At 40.4% G+C, this 23,209-nt stretch overlaps 1 protein-coding gene across 5 annotated transcripts in view; it reads right to left on the reverse strand.

The window, feature by feature from the left end:
• The window catches only part of NRG1 (neuregulin 1), a 287,293-nt gene that overhangs the window by 139,955 nt on the left and 124,129 nt on the right, over positions 1-23,209 (reverse strand). For all 5 annotated transcript variants that reach the window (XM_014259645.2, XM_088054496.1, XM_088054494.1 and 2 more), the window contains exon 2: positions 6,296-6,473. In XM_014259645.2, the coding sequence (XP_014115120.2) occupies positions 6,296-6,450 (155 nt within the window). In that variant the 5' untranslated portion in view covers positions 6,451-6,473. The remainder of the gene's footprint in view (positions 1-6,295; positions 6,474-23,209) is intronic.

Consider the following 23,209-nt stretch of genomic DNA (forward strand, 5'->3'; position numbering starts at 1 on the left):
AAAAAAACAAAAAAAAAAAAAAAACAAAAAAAAACCCAAAAAAAACCCCATGGGCAGGAGCACAATTTGCATGAAGCTACATTTTGTTCCTGGCTCAGAGATGTAATTTAATCAGTCTCCAAGGTTTTAAGATTAGATTTTCAAATGCAGAACTCCTGCCTACCCATTAATTTTGTAGGAACATGTTCTGGTGTCATTCATGGGGTCCCCAACTCACAGGATGGCAATAATCCCATTACCTAGACTGCAGAGAATGACTAGCTTGGGGAAAATGCACACATTAATGCTGTTCCCAGTTACTGTTTAAAAGAAGTGGTCTGGGGAAATTTCTGCCTGTCATAAAACCTGATCTACAGAATAGTCACCCAGTATTATATGAACACTGGCTTCCCGAGGCTGGCCCACCCCGAGTTGAAGAGCTGATCCCCAGGAGGCAGCGGTGGCTCACTCTAAAAGCTCAGTCACCACCATGGCCGCTGAGCTAAACAATGTTTGGGGAGTTGCTTTGCTTCAGCACTGCCATGTCTCCTGACTATCTGTGCAGACAGGGCTTGGTCCCGACCACAAACAGGTCTGTTGCAGAGGTGTGGGCTTCTGAAGCAACCAAAACATTCAATGTAATTTTTCAACACATCCTTGTGAGCCGCCGCTACTTCCATCACAGGACACTATCCCGTCTGTTATCTGCTCCCCAAACATCTGTTTATTGGCAGCTCAGCCCTCCCTCCTCTATGTGAAACTCCTACTGCTGAGGAGTCAGTCCTCATGGAATGAAAGCATTGTGCTAGGTGGACCTCTCTCTGCCAGAAATCTGCATCACAAGAGTTTTCCCCATGTCCTGAAAGAGGACTGCTTTCTTGAGGCCACTGGGTTTGCAAGAGGGAGGAGCAGCCAAACTAGGATTAGCAATTTACTCAGGTTTTTCTCAAATGGTAAAGAAATGAATAGCTGAGTATTTGGGCTCCCTTCTCAGAAATTGTTAGAGGCCAGCTCCCAGTGCTGTATTAGTTAACTGGGCTGCACTTCAGATGGCATACAAGAGCGGACTCTAGCTCGTGGCAACCATGAATACATGAGGAAAAAGTGGTAAAGGCACTGACAGAGACACTCAAAAGTTTTACTTTTGCTACTGTAGCTTTGTGTGAAAATTTTGCACCTGACTAACAGCTATGCTTATACAACAGTAAAAGTGGCCTGCTTTTTAATTTAACTGGCAGCCATCTGCCTTCACAACAGCCTGTTGAGGGCTCGACCAGAACATTGTGTGGTGCTCTACACCACCTAACAGCTTGTTTGGACATGTGATATTTCCTACATTGCAACAGGTTACCTCTCAGCCATACTTGCAGTCACTTCTCTAGATGGAGAGAGAGCTGTAGCCATAGGAAGCTTCAAAAGGAAATGTAAACAGTGTTTTTAAGAATTCACTGTATCCCAGTGAAAAGGAAAGAAGCACAGCTGCAGCTACATCACTTTAATGCCAACACCCATACGTGCTGCAGTCCTCTCCATACATTAGGTAATATTGATGCAAACTGCTTTTGTTCCCTGCCTGGCTTTGCGAGGAAACTCTTTGCCCTGCACATTTATTTTTATTGTCTTTGCTTTACTTGATACATACGGGAAAAGACAAGGAGTTGTGTCTTCCTTTTATGATTTTATTTTTATATTAAAATAGGTGAAGCATCAACATTTCTTACAAATCCATTTCTAACAAATTTATTCTTGGTTTTAGAAAAAAACCTTGTAAGGAGTTCTGTCTCTGAGAGCAGGAGAAATAAAATGAATATTTATAGCCTTAAAAATATCATTGAGAGGTACTGGGACAGAATTCAAAACAGTCAGAGCAGAAGATGACTCATTAATGGCTGTAAATGAAGCAGTTTCCTAGCAATGCAGTACTCCAACAGCACTGACTTAAAGCCCCTGATAAGGGATTTCATTTTCAAAGGCTTGTCCTTTTCTCAAACTATACCATGCTACTCTAAAAAAAAATTCCACTCCACGTAGGACTTGTTTCTACTGAATCTTTAGCTCATTGCCACTATGACACTGCTGAGCTTGTAATCATACATGAAGGGGAAAGAAACACAACTGCAGAGAGCAGTCCCAGCCCACCTTATCTGATTGCTTGAATTCATTTTGCTTCCAGTCTCCATCTGTCATCCAGAATTGCCTGTCTGCAGGCAAATATCCAGGCTAAGCTTGGATGAAGCACAAGGTGCAGGGCACTTACAAAGTCTCCTCGTGCACTACTGCACCCAAAGCTTTCATCTAGAAGTGGCAAACACCTTGTCTCTGCCACAAAAAACACCCTGACCCTGATAAGTGAGTCTCTCTATGTGTAATGAAGAGCACCTGACTTGTACAGCACACTGCCCAAACCAATAATGCACAGGTCTCACCTGCTTTTTAAATCAGAGAAGAAAAATGAAATGCTATTATAATAGAAGACAGCCATGGGAAAGTTAGCTAGTAGATGAAAAGCTCTTGTCTGGGGCCTGATTTTTTCTGAATGTCTACTGTCACAAAGAAATAGCTTAGAGCCTGGACACACAAATCAACCAATCATGGCCTCATCAATCATCAGCAATCAACAGCAGAAACTCACTGACTGCATGCTCTTACTCTGACAAATTAGAGGTAAAAGTGAGTGCTTTAAATGCATTTCATTAAAATTTAAAGTCATTCAGTTTCTCTTGACTCTCCAGTGTAATGAGAAGGAATACAGCCATTTAGTGTGATTCACCTGCCATACCGTCATAGAAGCATAAAATCACAGCAGTTTGAGTTGGAAGAGTCCATAAAGATTATACAGTTCCAACCCACTTTCCATGGACAGGGACACCTTTCACTGGACCAGGTTCAGAAAGACCTATTCCTGCCTGGCCTAAACATTTGCAAGAACTGGGAATCCACAACCTTTCTGTGTGACGTGCCAGTGCCTTCCCACACTCACAATCAAAAATGTTGTCCTAATACTTAATCTAAAATTACCCTCCTTCAGTTCAAGGAGACTCCCCCTCCTCATGTCACTCTACATCCCTGCAAAAGTCTTTCTCCAGTCCCCTTGCTGGAGAAGGACACCCTTTAGACACTGAAAGATGCTGTAAGGTCTTCCCAAAGCCTCTTCTCCAGGGTGAACAGCCTCCACTCTCTCAGCTGTCCTCATGGGAGATGTGCTCCAGCCCTGTGATCAGCTGTTCTCTGGACTCAGAAGTCCAACAGGTCCATGTCTTTCTTGCATTGGGGACCCCAGAGCTGGACACAGTAGTCCAGGTGGGGCCATCACATGTTGGGGCTCTGCACTCTCTGAATCAAACACCCTGAATCTATCCTCGGGAGCTTAGAGGAGTGAAACCACTTGACATACAAAGCTGTCTTTGGAAGGCTAAGCTTTGAGGAAGCCTACATTGCCACAGGATCTCCTAAACTCCTAAAACATTAAAAGAAGTCAGCTACACTTTGGCAAATCCCTATATCCAGTACTAATCAGTGCCCCAAACCACCAAGTTGATGCTGATTACCTTTTTTTTACACTTCAGGTATATAGCTAATTCATTTTCAATTTCTGAGATAGACATTTCATCATACTGCCAGGTATTTTGGAGGTTGTTAAAAAGTCTAAAGCCATTTAGCTTTAGCTCTGGCAACACAACCAAATAAAAAAACCCTTTATTTTCATTCCAACAATAAACACATTTTATTCTGCCATCACACAAAAAGAAGGGTGATTTCTTGCAAAATTCTACATTGATAGAAATCAGTGGCAATTGAGTACTACGTATAACTTTGTGAGCTTTTAAAAAATATGTTAGAAAGTGTTATTTTCAAGTGTTTGCACTGAAGATGTCAGTAAACTGTGGTATTTTGCATGCTAACGGTTCTTCAGAAACATAGCTTACGTTTTATGTAGCCATTTGAACTTTAAAACAGACATTAATCCCAGGCAGTGTATCAAGTATGCTAACCTTCCTAGATGATGTTTCTCACACTTGGTAATAACGAAAAATTCACACTAAAATTCTTGCGTAACATTAAGGAAGCATATGAACATGACAACCACTTATCAGTGTGCTATCATGAAAAAAACCCCAGAACATAAGTGGGAAAAAAACTCCTTGATCTCCGATACTCCTCTAATTTACAATGGAACATGGCTTTGCTTACTGAAATGTGCACATCTTTTTATGCGTTCATTTACACTGCATTTTCTCCTCCTCTTTAGCTTTACAACATGTGTCTGTCCCACTTTTTATCAAAATAAAATCTATTTTCTCTTAAGCTGTTCATTTCTACTCAGCACACATGAACAGCAAAAGAAGAAATGTCAAAGCAACGACACGTCCCCAAACTAAAATGTCAGAGTAAGAAGGCAAAAGAATATCCTTCAGATATCAGCAGACATCCCTTGTCTTTTCCTTTTGTGTACTCTACAGCTAGTGACTTTCACATCTCTAACTGGAAGTGCTTCTCCATTCCACACTGACATTTCTAAAACACAGCAGAGAAATTCCAACAGTGCATGGTATCATTGTGATTGGGGAAGCACAAATGTGTTAAACACAGGTCAAAGCCTGCACCCTGTCTACTTATGGTTAGTGCAGATGACTTCATATTTCTATCTTCCAGAAAAAGGCACAATTTCAATATTTTTCATTATGTATCTTTTGGGGAAGTTTAAATACTCTTTGTCACATCAACTGAAAAAGAGTCTCACACATTCCACATGCATCATTATCGAATCAATAGCTATCAGTTTCGGTACTGACAGCTCCTCAAAGATTTTTGGGGGCCAAAAAACCACAAAGAGGTGAGCTGACAAAATTCCTTGATTCAATGTTGAACTGGTAATGTTTAGTCCCAGAAGGTGAAATCCTAGCCCCAGTGAGTTTGGTCAATCAGCATCAGCCAAAATGCAAGTGGAGAAAATACTGATTGCCCCTCACAGGCAGCACTGTGTTGCTGGGAAAGCTGAGGGCTAGGCTCTGATCTGAACATTTTCTTTACAGAATAGATTGAAAATACAACTCCGACAGAGACATATGGCTCTGCAAATGAGTCCAGACAATTTGCCAGGCTATCTGCCACCTGGAACAGCTCCATTTCACAAATGCTGGAAGGAGACATCACAGGTTCCTTCTTGACATCTGTGCGACTGTGGCATGGCGGCTGTGGTGATGCTGTTCTGTCCCGCTCTGTGTTTCACCTTGTGCCTGAGGCTGGGGTACAAGAAACTGCCAAGGAGGGCAGGATTTATGAATTTTAACCTGAATAACTCTAAAAAGTCAAACATCTACTTGTTTATGGCTTGCTTCATGTAGTGAGATGAGTCGTGACACAAAGTATAGGGGCACTAAACACCTTGGGGGCACCTGAACACACAAAGAAAAGCCTCTTGCAGAGTGCATTCTTCTGTGTCTTGAATGAAGGGAAGGCATGGCATGATGCACCACAGAGCTGCTCTGCCTACTGAGAGCAGAAGTCAGAGCTGAAAGACTGTGCTCAAACAGATTTTCATAGCTGGTGACAATTAAAACTTTTTAGTCTAAGCAACAAGGTAGAGACAAGCAAAGGCCTTCTCCTGCCTCAATGCAAGTAAAAGCATTGTGTAGTTTTCCCCTGCAGAAACAAGGCACTAGTCTATCTTCTGGCACTGGTCATCAGTCACATGTAAGGGGCACTTACCACCAGAAAGGTGGGCAGAATTTGCACTCTTTGCTATTTGTCTGACATCTGCTACACCAGTGCCTTGTCCTGCAAGTGCAGGATGGACTCCGGGAAAGGACTACTGCATGCTTGCACAAGACATTCAGAGCTAACGAGGACAGCATTTGGCCCTCCTTAAGGACTAAACTGCTGGAAAAGAAAATCTCGAAAACATTTCAAAATATGAAGTTCTTTGGTGATTTTAAGTGTTTTTTGATTTTAGACAATAAACAAAAGGTACTTCTATTCTTGTTAGCAGTTTACTTTTTAGCAGTTAGTTGTTACTTGTTAGCAGTTTATTTTTTTTAACCAAGGTTTAGGGTTAAAATCATAGCCTTTGGCTATCAGAAAACAAATAGAAATTGAAAAGGGAAAATTAATTATGAATTATTTATACCACACTCATACTTCATTCATACTTTCAGGAACAGCAATACTGGTTTCTGTTTTCTTACATTTTCTTCCTCTGTAACTCATAGCTTTCAGCTTTGTGTTACTGCATTTAACAACCTCAGTGCTTGCATTCTGGTGAATATCACTTCCCAGCCCTCCCAGCCCCACTTGAAAGGTATTACTTTGTACTTACTTTTGTTTTTTTGGGATCTTGATATTTTCCGGTCTGTTTTTTTTGGTTATTTCCTTCCCATTCTTTAACCATTTGAATCTGAGTGCAGGATACTCTGAAGTGGTTTCACACCTGAGCACTAGCTTCTGACCCACAGCAGCCTCTTGGTTTTTCATTTCCTTCAATTTGAGGGGCACCACTAAAAAAATAAAAGAACGTGCTGGTAATTAGGCCATCCTCGAAAGGGAAAACATCGCTAACTCAAGTTGAGCTAGGCAAGCCATGGAGAGCGAAACCCCAACCAGACTAGCAATGCTTCTGTAAAACTCCTGAAAAACAAAGATCTATGTTGTCCTAAAAGCAAAAGGGCACATTTAATGGTAGTCTACTTTGATGCTCTGGAGCTCTCCTACGACGGTCTTAAAACTTGCAAGCCACAGCGAGAACCAAAGTGCTGGTTCTGAATACAGCATGGAGGACTAACAACATTATTTGATTGTGTGCACCTAGGCACAAGACAGCACACTGTGGCAGGCACCTCTGATTGGTAACACAGAAAGGCAAAGAGAGTATCCTGCTGCTCTACTAATTTTAATTGTTATGAAATTGGGCTACCCAAAGGCTCCAGGTGCAACCGATCAGATCGGACAGGGAGGTAAAAGCATAAATACTACAGCCTTCCTCATCTCAGGGAAAGGCTTTTGCTCCAGCCAAACATTATAATCCACATTATACACCTACCTCAAACCTCAGCTTGGCCATATCCTTTCCCTGAAGCAAAACACAAGCTTGGAAGCCCATCAACAGAATCAATATCAATTAAGGGTATTTTGGACCCAGAAGGGGACACTGCATTGAAAAGGCTCAGCCAACACACTGTAGGGCTCCAGCTGACGCATCTCAATTTCTACCGTGTCGTAGCAATAATGTTTCTTGTATCTGTAAATCTCCAACCATTTCAGGCTTTCTAAGTTATAGACCTCTAATATTCCACACGAGTACTAGTCTTTGAGCATAGGCTTCACAAGAAGATGCAGCTCCCCTGTGAGATGCTACCCATCATTTGACTCCGTGCTTTAGCTGTAAACCAGCCACTACTGTGCCCCAGTGTATAGGTAAAACACCTATGCTTGACCTTGCTTCCTCTAAGATAACACCTTTACCACATAACCAGGGAGGGCTGATATGGGGTACTGCAGCTGGTCTGCTGATGAGTGATAGCCTGTAAGCTCATCCTCGCTCAACTGTGGCCCGCCTGACTCCAGCGAGTCGCTATAGCTGCGCAGTGCCTCCAGCTGCAGGGCATTTTGCTTCTTGAACAGCTGTAATATTGTCCAAGGACACAAACAGCCACTGTGGTCAAATGACTCTCTGTAACATGCAGACCAGGAGCACTCAAGGAGACACCAACAGGTCTCCAACAGAGTCGGTGCAGGAAAACGTCCTAACAAACTGGACACTCTTGATTATGCTTTGGTATCTGCTCCTTGTGTGTTTGTGGAGACCTGCTGACATCAGTTTCCCTTCATTATTATTCCAATAAGACAAAAAACAAGCAGCATCATCATAACCATAATTATGAGAAGCCTAAATAAAGAACTGATATGCACATGTCCAGTAAGTGGGTGACTATTGAAGGCAGCAGCATGGCCTGTCCCACATGTAAGGGGAATTTCTCACCCCAGGAAAGCACAGGGAAACCTTTAATTTCCTGGAAACTGAGCCCAGAGCAGCATAAACAGTGGTGTTTGGGAAAATGTGGTCTGCCGTGAGCAACCAAACGAGGTGATGCCTGCTGTGACACCAAGAGAAGACAGAAAATGGACAAAGTAGCCTTCCATAATTAAAAAACTTCCAATTAATAGGAAGGTGACAACTTTTCCCATGCACCTCTGCAGGTGTGGACAAGTTTCTGGCAGGAAGTGTTCTAGACATTAGCAAAATGTCTGAAAAGGGAGACTTCTCTGGGAATGGCAACCATGGGTGTTGTACACACAGGGTAGGCATGTCTGTCAGGGTGGCACTGGGATGGATCAGGTAAAGACCCAGCATTTCATGACGAGAAAATCTTCTCATCTGTTGGTTTCCATTTTCTCCCACTGTCCTGGATAATTTTGGAAATTTCAGTGTGTTCTCAAAATGTTATGAAAACAACTTTTGATTTTGGAAAAACAAGTGCCCACACACCATCCTGAAACCAATATGTTTAAATACAAAATACATACTCTTTTTAAGTGTGTACTTGGATATATATACATTTATATAAGAACACATGTAAGCATTGTCTAAATACAAAATATTACTTTTTAAAAATAATAATTTTTAAAATTTCCAACAAAAATAATTAACATTAAGAGCCTTACTACTAAGGCTTATGCTAATAGTTTCATTCTGTCATTAAAGAGTTAAAGTTACAGTCTTTTGTCACTATGTAAGAAAAAGAGCTGCAGAGTTTTGAAATACAAAGACAATTTTCCTATATTTCATTTGTTATAGTCCTAGTCTGTATCTTGCATAAATTAAAAGCATAACTACAATTGCAAGGATGAACATTTTTGTGCTAAGGAGTTCAACTAGTTATTGACTGTTCTTTCAACATAGAAATATGAAACTGCGAATAAAAGAGAGATGCCATTTTGTTCCAGATTTTAATTTTAATTCAGTATTATCTGCACAAAATGACTTGCAGATTTTTTCTCCATCAGAGCTGTCAGTGAAAAAAAGAAAAGTGTTAAATTAATATGCTCAACTCTTGCCATAATTCAGGAGTTACCGGGAAACATAAAAGAGGATTTAATCAATGGCAGTGACCCTCACTAATTCACAGTAACTTGCTGTCCAAGCATGCAGGCTCTCCAGGGAAAACAGTAAAAGCTGTTCACAGACATGACAGAAAAGAGATTGTTTCTTGTTTTTTTCTTTTTTTTTTTTTTTAAATCTTTTCATTTACACTATGTTTGTTTCCTTTCAGTCACAGTTTTGCAGAAGTTAATCAGACCTGCCAGGCATATGAGAAAGCTTGTGCTGATAAAACTACAGCATTGTACACTTGGATCAAGATCAGCTACAGCTTCCACTGTTGCAAGAGGTAGCTGACTTTCATCACAGTCTGTGCCAATTCTACCGTGCTGGTAAGACAGGACCTTGTCTGCAGGGTAAAAATGCTTTTAGAAGAGACAAAAATGCTTATAATGATAAGTAGACATGGCTCTTCCTGATACCGCCCTCCCCTTGCCTCTTCACCCCTTCCCCCTTTGTCCTCTCAGCATCTCCTGCCAGCTTGGCTCCTTTCCACTTCTCCTTGCTGTGCCTGTCACGCAGGACTGCTCCTGCCGCCGGCCAGGCTTCTGCCCACTGTGTCAGACTGCCTGTGGCAGGCAGGAATGAGGCATGAAGTGAGATGAAAACACTTTCTGCATTTCCTACTTGTAGATAGAGGTTGAAGTGCCATCGGGGACACAAGGACTCAGTCAAAAGGAAAATGGAAGGGAGCCTCACAGCATTTCCTACAAGCCACTATTTGGGCAGAGCCTTTGTGAGCAGCTCTGGTACGGCAGCAGCAGAGCCCTTACACATGCCATCTATCACAGAATGACAAGGGCCAGAGAGCAAAGAAAACAGACAAATCCTGAAAAGAAACAGCATAAACTAAGTGTGGAAGTACCCTGAAAGAGGAGCTGCTTGAATGAAAGATGTGGTGGGGCATCTACTTTATCTGTATTCCTTGTGCCAAAATGCGGTAGGGCCTCACATTTAAGAGTCAATTAGACACACAGAAAGGCACCCAGGCTTCTCACACTACCCAGTCAGGATGTCTCTTTGTGACCCATGGACCTCCCCTGCTTTGACAGACTTTTTAAGAAAGCAACAAGGGTGATAACAGCGAGAGAACACAAAGCAGTGGAGCAGTTGTGTCAGCAAAAGCCCCACACAGTTGGAAGGATTTAACAGGCAAAAGCAAGCAAGGTGTTAAGATCTTTCCATATAAAGATGGCTTGAATAGCTGTCATTTTGTTAGCAATTTTTTTTCAGAAACTTATGTCTGCTGGCCTGCATAATATCATTGCAGATAAGGAACACAAATTCCCATATTCTCTGTGCAAAAGACTCACTGATAATGTATGAGTGCAGATAACTTCTTCTACCCGGACTTGTGAGTTTGGCAAAGAACATCAATCTCCTCACTTTCAGTGCTTGATTGTATAGTTAATCTGCATGGAAGCTCAACACATTGAACAAATTAAACAGGAAACCTGCAAAATATTATCACACAACCACACTCAGCTGAAATTCCATGAGTGGTTGTTTTTATTTCCCCGTCTTTTCTTTCCCTAGGAAGGTGCAAAGCCTTTTGAGAGCCTGAACACAGGAATGTATTAGGCATGCTTGCCAGTAGGCACATGTGCAGAGTTTGCTGCACAAACTTGTTACCAACAGCTTGTTGAGGGGTAATAGAAGCCACAGGAATAACACCCATTGCCTTGGCCTCAGACTTACTGCCTTTTTTTCTTTGCCTTTTTTTTTTCTGCATAATGCTCAAGGCAGGAAAGTAATGCAGGACAAATTATATTATTTTCAAAAGCCTTCTCCCCTTGCATATGAGATTGTAATCAAGGTCAGGCTCAGCATCAGCAGACCAGGTTTTCTAAACATATAAGCTGCACTTTAAAATGTATACTGCTTGTGCTTAGACAAAAAGCCTCCCCACAAAAGCCCCCAAAACCCTAACCAAACAAATAAACAAAACCCCCAGGCCAAACAAAAATGAAAAACCACAAATAAATAAACAATTAAAACCCATCAATATTTGCATTGATTCTCTTGGTTTTGATCCTCCTATTATTCTCTCAGGCAACATTTGAGTTCTGAATGCTTTTCAAAATCTGACTATTTCCTGCAAGCATGCTGACTCTGTGCAGATTACCTACGTGATAAAACACTGTGGGTAATGAGAGGAGATAATCCCAAACACCCAGCTCTACAAATATACCAGAGTAGCTGAATACGAGCTGGAGGACTGAAAAACCAAACAAATAATTTCGCTACTTAGCAGGAATTTCTGAGTTCTTTTGAAAATGCTGCCAGATACATTTCAGCTCTGGGTCTTGATATTTGAATACTTGTATCTGTGCAGAAGAGAAAAAGGAAAAAAAGCAAAGCTGACATTTGTCTGGAACTACACATAAAACCAAGATCCACAAAACATCATTCATTCTAGTGATGCTAAAATGAAATTTTTACAGAAATTTTAGGTATTTTAAAGGCCAAAAGAAAGGGGAAAACCAAAGCAATGGCTAGCCATGTGGTCAGGGGCCAAGAAACAGAGCAATAGAGAGATACAGAACTACAGCCACATACATGAAACTGCTCTGTGAGCTTGCATTAATCTTCTCTGTGTTCTCTCCATCACAAGCCTAGCAAACCCTGCCAATGAGAGAACCATGGGCCAGTTCATAATATGACCCTGGGAAGGCAGGATTTTCACAGGACACTGAAAACGGGCATATGGGAGAAGTCCTATGCACATGGAGTATGCCTTTCTGCCCCCTCCCTTCCCCTCAACAAGCAAAAAACATCTCCAGTAGAGTGAAAAAGGATGGCAGAGGCAAAACAGCATGTCTAGAAGTATTGTGTCTGGGAGAAAAGCCTGAGAGCACCCATTTATTCAGTGTAACATGATAATGACAGGCTGTCCATTCTCCTGCAGACACTCAAGATATCAGTTTCTGAACTTAGGCCTCCTCAGAGACAGGGAACTGTGTTCAAAGCAAAATATAGGTTTTGCAAGAGAAGCCAAGTGTGAGCAAGTGTCTAACCTAAAGATTATGATTTAAAGGTCAACACTTAATTTATTTACTGATGATCATGTCTGCAGGAACACACTGCCTGATTACATTAAATACGCTCTCCCCTGATTCTCAGTGCTTCAGCTGACTCCAGCTGGCTGCATCCCTGGTAAGCTTTGATGATCCTGTTAGACACTGCCAATACAAAAACCTGATCATATAGACTGAAAATGTGCCACAGTGTAAAACAAATATAGTTGATATCCAAAAAGTGATTCAGGGAAAACAGCTTGTAAAGTTGATGGAAGAATCTGCAGGTCCATATTTTACATACCTAAGTGCATAAAAGGGGACTCCAGAATCTTTACTTGGACACTAAAAATTAAAGTAACCCAAAGAAATGTTATGCAGAATAAGTCCCATGGACTTCAAGGGGATTTGCAAGTACTCAGTAATTTCAATTTTTATTTTTACATGAAGCCACTTTTGATTTGGGAGCTAAATTTCAGGACTGCAGATTTAAAAAAGTTTGACTCAGCTTGTGTGCCTTGTAGTCAGACGAAAGAAGGAAGTGCAATTTGCCACATCATACATGTATCTCTTTCATTTGTTCTCCAATCTAAGAATGTTAAGCACTAATTTCTACTCTTTCTTTAAGAAAAGCCATTCAGTAAGTCATCAAACAGAGGGCAGTGCAACTGACAGAACCACATAAATGCAAAGGCTGCAACTACACTGTTAACTTGTCTGTGTCTCAGCCTTTGGTTTATGGCCAGAGCTGTAAGGTTCAGCAGATCACTGGACTGAGAAGCTTAAACTGGACTGGAAAACTTAAACTTTTGGTCTCAGCTATGGTACTTGTGTAGCTGTACACTGGTGCACCCTGAGATCATCTTGGGAAGAAAAAACCCAAACAACTGGAATAAATTCAGAGGTTATTTCTCTACATTATTGATGAAAATCCAGTTCTTTGGCTACTCCCTTATTTTTTTTTCCTCTTTTTGGTAGAACTTACTTTTTAAAATAGCTTCCTTAGAGCTTTGGCTTTTCAATCCAGGGTCCTAAAAGTGCTGCAGCCATCTCCTCTTCTCCCTCTCATGTTTCATATTCTCTGGCCCACTCTTGTTTTGACATCATCGGAAAACACAGAGATTTCTTTCCGTCAGATCCTGTAAGCTTTTCATAGCCTATGAACTATATTTTATTTTGTAACTCTTGTTTTTATCCCTGGCCTCCAGTTGCTTCTCCACCCTTTCAGCATTTCTCCACCATGCTCTTTCTCTTCACACTGTTCCAACAAAGCTGGGATTTTCACATGCAAAGGACATGAGTCACTGCTTTCTTCTGATCCTAGTCACAGAGGCCCATTTTTGCTTCTGGCTTACACTGTCTTCTTGGCTTTATATCATTTTCTGATTCTGCAACAGTTCCACTTCATAGACAAAGTGTACCATACCTCAGCCAAAAAATTGCCCAGTGCAAATCTATCCATGGCAGGCTTTCACATGTCTAAAAATACTCGTCCTCCTCCTGAGGCTGTGGAAGTCTAAAGAGAAGGAATAACAATACACAGCCAGCACTGCCAGCACACTTTTACATGCCTGGTCAGAGACATCCCCATTGAGTATGGCACACTGTCCCTACTTCACCAGTGAGAGCTCAGTCATGTACGTATAGGAGAAACACCCTGCATCAAGCAGAATTTAAATAACATCAGAAAATGTTATAGTCACAGTATTCTCATAAGCTTTCCCAGTATTAAAATAATTTTCCATGTTGAACAAATGAAAAAAGAAAGCCAGAAGGACCTGCTGTCCACAAGGATGTCTTATTAAAAAATGATAAAACCCAGGGTGTAGGGTGTGCCATGACAGAATAAATACAATGGAAATGGTGTTCAGAAGGCAATTCTCAGAACATGGAATGAAGGTTACCTTAATAGGTCACCACTAATTACCATTCCCTGCATGTGTTCACAGAGCTAGTCACTGCCACCACCAATAAGGACACACAAGTAATTTGAGTTTAGGGATATAACCACTGGAATGAATAATTAGCATACAGGAAGAGCCGAAATGGAATTCCCCAAAACAACTGACTCCCCAAAGACCCAAACAATCTCCCTCTCACAAAGTTCACACAGAGGCCAACGCTTTTCACAAATTACATGAGAAAATGTCTGGATATCCCAAGGCACAACTATAAGTTTAGGAGGTTCATTTGTCTGGTGTTGTTCCTCCCTGCAAAGAACCACTCAACCACGTTGAAATTTTGGGGTACAAAGGTAGAAAACCTAAGCTGAAACCTGTCTGCTGGCTTGCTTGACATGAACAGAAAGAAAATCAAATCATAGAAATGAATTTGGGAAAATCAAGATTAATTGGAGCATTAAAATGAAGAAGCTGCTGTTGCATTACTGGCTGCATAAAATATTTACAGCAGTGTGAAGAATTCTGAAACTTTGAAGACATTGATTTGCTTATGCACAAGTCAAACTTAACACGGTGGGTATGGTTCCTCATTCGCCACTTTCCTTCCCCTCCTCTCATTTAAATTCTTTGTGGTCAGCTCTCCTAGCAATACACCCTTTCTAGGATTTGTGTGGGTGTTCAGCACAGGCTGTAGAAAGATGTAGGCCTACAAAAACATCTGTGTACTGAAAGACTGCACAGACTGGAAAGCAAGAGTTGTTCTCCCACTGCACCTCAAAGGTTTTCTAGTAATTTTCTTGCGGTGTTGATCACAGACAGAGGATGTGCCAGCCTGATCCCAGCTATATAACAACTGAAAATTTGATTTCCCCTGCCTCTGCCTACCTGCCTTAACCTCCATCAGGCAGAAAAGGAATGGAGGTACTCCATGGAATTACTGGTGCCTCCATTCTTAACTCAAATTAAAATACGACTGCTTTTGTACCTGCACAGTAAAGGAAAAAGGTCTGACAGTTCCAGAAGTGACACACCCAAAAGCAAAAGGACATGTTCTTCCCTCAGGTACACAGCGCTAGTCCAGATCACTGCAGCTGACAAAGTGGCCATCACTCAGAAGCGGCTGTTGGAAAAATATTTTCTCTTTTTTTAAAATTTTTTTTTAAATTTTTTTACCAGAAGGAGTGCAAACCCTTTAGCCAATGAGACAACAGCCATTTGCCACATTTTGAGAACCAGGGAACTGGATACACCTGGGTGTTGCAAAAAACTCATGAGCTCAAACCCAGCTCAGCAAAAATTTAAACATGGCATTTAACATTATGGACTTGCACAGTAGGCAGAGAGATCTCATCATGTACCCCTCAACATAATTTACTTCCAACATACTTGAACTACACATTTATACTCTGCAGCTATGGCAAATCAGAAATTGAAATGGCAGTGAAAAGGAAGCATTTATGTCACAATTGTTTGAAAATATATGTGCTATCTTCAGACAAAGGAGAACTTGAATAAAATTCTAATACTGCTAAATACTTGCAACTGGGAACAGCTTGCAAAAATGCATACTCGAAAATCTTTCCACTGGCTAAATTATACAAGATTAGGCATAATTTTAAAGGCCAGTCTCCCAAAAATCCATAACCACATGATAAATAAAGTGTGCAGATACCTGCCACGCTGCAGCAATCACAGGAGAAGGGACAAGACAAATGATGCACCTCAGAAATGGTTTTGGACTCTAGGCAAAAGTTAAAAAAATTATATTATTATATTCCAGATCAACAGTAAGTGCTTGAATTGCATACTGGGAAATGTGTGTGAATGGTGAGTAGTGATTCATACAGGAGTGGAGTCTTCACGCAAATATAGAAAATCTGTGTCACAGACCACCAGGCCACCAAGCCCAGCCTGGAGCTTCTGGTCTATAACAATATAGCCCATGCTGCCAGGTCAACCTTTTGTCAAGATCTCTCAATGGCCTTAAAATCTATGAGTACTTGAAAAAGACTAAAACATGCACCAAAACAGTTATTAAACACTCTAACCCTTGTGATTGTGGCCACCATTAGCTACTGTCAAGGTGAAATTACAGCATTTATTGTAGAATAAGTTCCTTACGTAGAAGCCACTGGTGAACTCTGTGGATCAGCTCAAATATACAAAGGGAAGTAAGCAATGTGTATAATTTACCAAGCTTTATTTCCCAATCTAGAGTCTCCATTAGCAGATCAGCATTTATATGGTAAATTTTAGCTAAAAAGGAGTTGGGGACTAAATTCCACATAAATTCTGAACAGACTTCCAGCAAAAAGAATAAAGACATGGTAAATCAAGTAAAACTCCCTTCCCCCACTACTTTTTTTAAACTTACAAGTGGTTTTTGTGTGTCACAGTTCTGGATAAAATCACACCCTGAAAATTGATTATATCAATTTTCCAGTATACAGGGCTTTATTTACTATATGATAAAAATGCAGGGCCCAGCACAGAACTAAGGTAAAATTCAGGCCCTGTGAAAATAAAATGCTTTGTCATTGATTCGTTACAGCTAGACTTTCACTCCAGATGATGGAGAAATGTGCTACAGTTTTACTGAAGTAAAAAAATAGACCTTATCTACATCCAAATTTGCAGGGATCTAATTAAACATAAATCAGTTATATTTGAACCAATGCAAAGTCTCACTGTGAACACATTTAAACCGATCTAAAGCTGATTTATGATTAAAGTCACATTAAAATAAATTTCTTAATAAATTAAGTCGAATCAATAAACTTCTGGATTAAATTAGTCCTATCGGGTCTTTCTAGAGGCAACGCTCTCTCTTGCTTCAATAGCATTACGAAATATGACTTTATTGATAATGACTTCGTGTGTTAACACTCATACATGCATTCATCATTCAGGGTAGAAAGACATCAATGTGACTATAAACTACTACACAAAAAAGACTAATCAGACCAATGTCCCATCCCTTTCTTAGCCTCCATTTTGTTTCATTCTCAGGGAAAATAGCCTTGGGTACAATACAATATTTTTTCTACTACTGAGCTGGAGATTTTTGCATATCATCTCCTGTGGTTTATCTGTTCCATATAATTTCTGTAAGAAATTTCAGTTTGTTGTAATTTGTGCAATAGGTAAATTTTCCTTGGCTTTTGCTTCCTATCCAAGGCACCAACTTCAGTCATGAATCATGTGGACTGCATACACACAGCATGCAGCATAAAATGTGCTTTTTTTTGCTTTGCTGCTGAGAAATTACTGAAGAGCACTAACAGAACAACTGCAAAACAATCTGTAGCAAAGCTGCTTTCAGAGTCACACTAGACCTCAAACCAGCTCTGTACAGGTTTGGACAGGTGAGCTGCAAGGAAGGCAGCCATCTACATAATCCTTACTATAGTAACAGAATGAAGTCTCACACAGGAGTACCCTGAGACAACTCCTCAGGGAAAAGTCCAGGCTAGGAAAAGCAAGAATACCCTGTGGTGTTGGTGTCAAGCTGCAGCAGCCTGCCAGATTGCTTATCTGTTTCTTGGAGAATCAGAAATAAAATGAATTCTCCAGATTCATCACATGTGGCCACGGTGTCTCTCTGAAGCTATCTGAATTAAATAACTTCAAAATCTGTTAGAGGAGGGGCTGCTCCTTATCAGGCACAGGAAGGATGCTTCCCCAAGCTAGATGAGCTCAAGAATGAAAACAGGTTCAAGTCTCCCTTAGGGGCTACCTGCATAGTGTTCAAACTAATTCTTACACAGTGCCAGTCTTCTCCTTTGACTAGCCTTAAAAAAAGACAAAAGAGAAAAAAAAAAAAAAGAAAAAAAGAAAAAAAGGAAAAAGAGAAAAAGAGAAAAAGAGAAAAAGAGAAAAAGAGAAAAAGAGAAAAAGAGAAAAAGAGAAAAAGAGAAAAAGGAAAAATAAAAAATAAAAAAGAAAAAAGAAAAAAGAAAAAAGAAAAAGGAAAAAGAAAAAAGAAAAAGAAAAAAGGAAAAAGAAAAAAGGAAAAAGAAAAAAGGAAAAAGAAAAAAGGAAAAAGAAAAAAGGAAAAAGAAAAAAGGAAAAAAGAGAAAAAGAAAAGAGAGAAAAAGGAAATAAAAGGAGAAAGGAGAAAAAAAGAAGAAAAAATAAGAGAAAAAGAAAAAAGAAGGAAAAAAAGGAGAAAAAATAAGAAAAAACAAGGAAAAGGAAGAAAGAGGAAGAAAAAAGATGAAAAAAAAAAATGCAACTCCCCAACAAATCAACCAAAAAAACCCCAACAACAAAACAAAAAATCCCCCACAAACCAGTCTTTCATAAACCAAACAAAACCACATTATCCTAAAAAGATGGTATCACGTCAAATTACAATATAGATTTTCACTGGAAATAGCACACAACAGGCAGAATGCATAACTTTCCCCCCATCTGTGCTAAACTCTAGGGGGTTGCCTGTCATCTTATTTGTCCACATTTTTTAGAAGACATGAGAATGAAACTCATATTACAAAAAAAAATTTCAGAGATAAAATCTTGATCCTAAAAGGGTTTGAAAAACAGGGGTTTTCAAGGGATACGTATGCAATCCCAACAGCAGAACTACCATGTGTATTAAGTTTCCAGTAAGACTCAGTCCTACAAGGTGATATGACAACAGGTAACAGGGCTGTCTCACAAGAAACCCAATGGCAGGTAGAATTCAGTCCTTGCTACTGTGCAAAAGCTGAGTCTTCTATTTACCTAAACTAATGTATCCACATACTTTGATTTTTCTACAGGTTTTTTGTTTGTTTGTTTTTGTTTGTTGTTACACCATTACTTTATTTTTATTTTTATTCTTATTTTTTGTTTTTGTTCTGTTTATTGTTTGCTTGCTTTGTTTTGTATTTGATTTTTTTTAACTTCTGGCTATTCTCTCACAGATTGTTCCACTATACATGAAGCAACGTGCAGGCCTCTGCTTAGAAATGCTCATTTATTCTCTTTTGTCAAGAGCTGGACAATGGTCTGAAGTCCATTGAGCAGACCAGCATTCTTTCTTGGGTCTCACACACTCTTATGTTTGAGAATCACAACAGCCAGAATATTCCCTAATTAATTACAATCTGGGATCCTACTGACACACCAGAGGGAAGATATACCCCTGGGGAGATGCTGCAACACATGGCCTGAAAACTCCTGTGATAAACAGACAAAGAAGTGATACACCAAACTGCTTCCTGATGGTCTGGAGCCTGGTTCCAGACATGTCCAAATGTCCATTTCAGTATTTCCTTCTGCAGAATTTGTCCCACACTGCTGAGTACATAATAATGAAAGCTATGACAATAAAAGCCATAAAAGATTGATGGAAGACGTCAGGGAAGAATCACAATAGTATCAGAAAACAATTCAGAAAAAAAGAACGTAAAGGACGAGTTCACCGCATCTGCTGAAATTTAATATCCTGAGTCCCCCTTCTGGCTACAAAGGGAATTCTCTGTAGGAAGTAACCAAGTCGGACACCATTATGGTTAGGAGAAATTGAAACAATTAATAGAGCAAAATACTTTGCAGATGATAAGTATTCTGTTTTCAGAGTATTAACTGATTCTAAACTTGCATCTGGCTACTGAAAGATGTCATAAAACCCAATTTCTGAAATACATAATTAAAAAACCCAACAATATAATTACACTGAAAGTCTACCATATTTTTCCATTTTAATCACCATTTCTGGAAAGATTTTAAGGCATACTTTGGACTCTGCAAGACATTGTTTCCAGGCCTGATTTCTTTACATACTGCTTATTCCATGAGCTTCATGAATTTCCAGTAGTAAACAAACAGATCATGGATTGAGGAAAAGCAGCATCAAATTAGTGTTTTCTTGAAGCCTATGGAACAATCAAGCTGTTTGTGATGGAGGAATAGAGCACACACTGTGTGTTCAGGGGTTCTCAGCAACAACTCTGACATGAGCTGAGAGAGAATAGAGGAAGAGGATTTAAATCCAGTAAATCACCAACAAAGTGATCATCCCTGCTGGCAGTGCACAGCACCTCCATCTGTATTCCCTGCAGACCTGTCCAGGGTTGACTGAATACACACCAAACATAGAATATAATCATGGAAGCCAAAGTTTCCATACCAAGAAAGGCAAATAGCTCCAGGGCCAGGTACCCTGTTTCTCACAATATTTTCATCCTAACCTTTCTCAGTAAATTAAAAAAAAAAAAAAAAAAAAAAAAAAAAAAAAGAAAAAGAAAAAGAAAAAGAAAAAAATGGTAATTTAATTCCTCAGTATTTATCACTGCTCAGGAGATGTCATTGTTTTTGATAGTACTGAGATGTTTGACAGCTGTTTATCCCTATGGCTTCTTTCCCAAATCAAAACATTATTTAAGTAATCAGAGGAAGCACTGAACTTAAACAACAGATTTTAACCATCTTTTTCTTTTTTTATACCTCATTCTTTCTCCAGAAAGAAAAAGAAAAGGAAAAAACAAAGGAGAAAGATTGTCACTGGCTTCTAACTCTTATGACACCATTAATTCTAATTAAGCACAGCCCTTAATTTCAATTTGGTAACCCAGTTTTCCAAGTTCTGAAGATATTCTATCTCTGTAAGAACAATATAAGTTCTTACATTTTCGATTTTAGGCTGGAAAATAATGTGTTACCTGATGTATTAGTTATCTTATTGATTATTCTGCAGAGGGATAGATAAAGATCAAAATACAGAAAAAGACAAGGACTTGGCATTAGCTGAATCTACCAGACCCCTGAGAGAGGAAAAAAGCAGAAATTTTATTAAAACATGTTTTGAATTCAGACTCAACAGGATCACTAAACAAGTAAGTACTAGGAGTGACTTTATGAGTCACATTTGAGTAAATGGCCATCACATCCTGAAAAAAGGAAGTCACCTCAGTTTTAGGCATAGATTGAGAGAGAAAAATACTTTTTTTTCCTATTTTAACTTTTGTTCAGCAATTTCAATGTGACTTGGTCATCACATTGAATTACATGAGAAATACTAAGAAAACCTTTTTGCAATCATCAAAACAGGTAAGTCTAACATTCAAAAAAGGTGTCAGGAAAATAACATTTTTACACATTTGACTTTCCATGTGGGGAAGCTAAGTTAGTAGGATGGGATATGAATTCACAGAACTCTGGTCATTTTACACTCAGCCACCTCAGGCACTGAATTCACATTGACTGACGTGGCTTAACTGCATTTTAAACTGGAGTATCATTTTAGAAACCACTGACATGAATGGTCCTTCACCCACAATACTGAGTCCAAGTGAATCAACGAAAGGTACGGAGAATCCTCCACATCATCATGCAGGCACTCTGCCTCACAGAATGCTTGCACTGGATCCCTTCTCATGAGGTGTGATGTGAAATACTGTAAAACTGGATGTCTAGGCAGGGAGTTGTCCATCAGGGCTAACATTCAAGAAAATCACCCTAAGGCAGGCAAGTGGGATGTGGGAGGACAATAAAGCTCAGGAAGAAAAGACATCGCCCTTAATAGAAGTCACAGTAGACTTGTGATGGAGTAGCTGCACAGGGACTGTTTGGAGTAGGAACAGAAAATAAGGGAGAAAAATTCAACAAAACCTCAAAATCAGCATTGTTTTCTCCCCAAGCCACAAGATCCATTTCTTTGCAGACCCAAAACTCATATCAAGACATGATAAATGCTGTGTAAAGTGACTACTCCACTCTCCCACATATCCCAGGTATCCTGGGCAAAATGGTTTCCCAGCACAACACTGGTGTGTCTGTGTGAGGACTCAACTTCTGGCCATTTTCCTCGCAAACTGTTATCTGATCTTTGGCAATGTTTTTGCACAACCTATCTTAAAGCACTCCTCTTCCACTCCTGACACAAAGGGCTAGCCTCAGTATACCCTGTGGTTAGGGGTACAGACAAGCCCTTTTGTACAAGTGCCCACAAGGTGCATGAATGTGGCACAGTGCAGACTGGTGGACAGAGAAGCAAGGACAGGTAGGGGACATGTGTGAGGAATTATTAAGGATTTACTGAAAGTGTGCATTTTTCTCGGATTAGGTAAATCCAATAAAATACTGAAGAGAAAATGTCTCTTCCAAATTTGTGTGGCTTTGGTATAATTCACTCAGAATGATTCATCTCTGAACAGAAGCCTCCACTCCAAGCCTTCCCACAGTTGAACTCACTCACTTTGAATGTTAATATTCTGAGTGCCTTGCCTGGACCATCTGTAGGATTGATCACCTGGAGGGTCCTGTGCAAAGCAACCATTTGGCCACAAATTCACAGCTTAGCTGACTAATTTACTCTTATAGACAAGGAATTGTTTTGGCATAAAAGCCCGATCAACTAAATCCTATCCCTCTCTTAAATGCTTACTCAAAGTTGTGCTGTGGCCCATGACATACCACAAGGGTTCTGGCTCCCAGCTCTAAAATAATTAGTCTGGGGAAATTAAACAGTGCTCAGTGCACACCTGTGGCTGGCTCCGCTCCCTGCCTGACAGCGGTGCCTCTCCCACACCAAGGCATGCTGGCTGTGAGCACAGCTCCCAGGGCTGCCGTGCCCAGGATGCAGCCTCCCAGGAAACCGTCAGGGAGAGCCATGCTCCTTCTCATGAAGCCAAATGGAACCACTGGTTTGGCAAAGAGGCTGCTCAAGAGGGTCTCCGCTTAGAAGATTTATATTTTAAACAAGCAACAGCTAATATCAGGGGGGAACAGATACATTACCAGCAAGTCATTTCCAAGCAGCTAATAACTGTTTCCCTACCCACCAGATCCTAGGATGCATTTTCAGGTTTAAACATAACATATACATTGTAAATAGCGGAAACATCTGGGGTTTATTATAGCACTGCTCTGCTAGCCTTGGGCATTGTACAACTCCCGCAGGCCACGGTTCACCCTTGACCTGCCAAAGACGATTACTGTACGCAGGCAACTTCCCCTGCTCCACAGCTGCTTGCCTTCCCCTCCCCTCTGTCAATACTCACTACCACTATCACTCCAGCTACCATCCTAGAACAGCCAGTCAGAAACTTCAGTTGCCGAATGGTCACTGCATGGCAACAGCGTGGCTAAGCAGGCAGGGAAAAGATGATGAGGGTGGTCAGTGAAGTCACTTTGTTCGCTCACCCCAGGGGAAGTAGGGCTGCCCAGCACCATTTGTATTGACAGCCTTTTTTCCTCCCCCTGCAAGACCACCTTCCTTCTCTGTTCCACTC

This window comes from Pseudopodoces humilis, chromosome 4, assembly GCF_049639895.1.
Source record: "Pseudopodoces humilis isolate 2021_Gansu_Grassland_sample_001 chromosome 4, ASM4963989v1, whole genome shotgun sequence".
NCBI lineage: Eukaryota > Metazoa > Chordata > Aves > Passeriformes > Paridae > Pseudopodoces > Pseudopodoces humilis.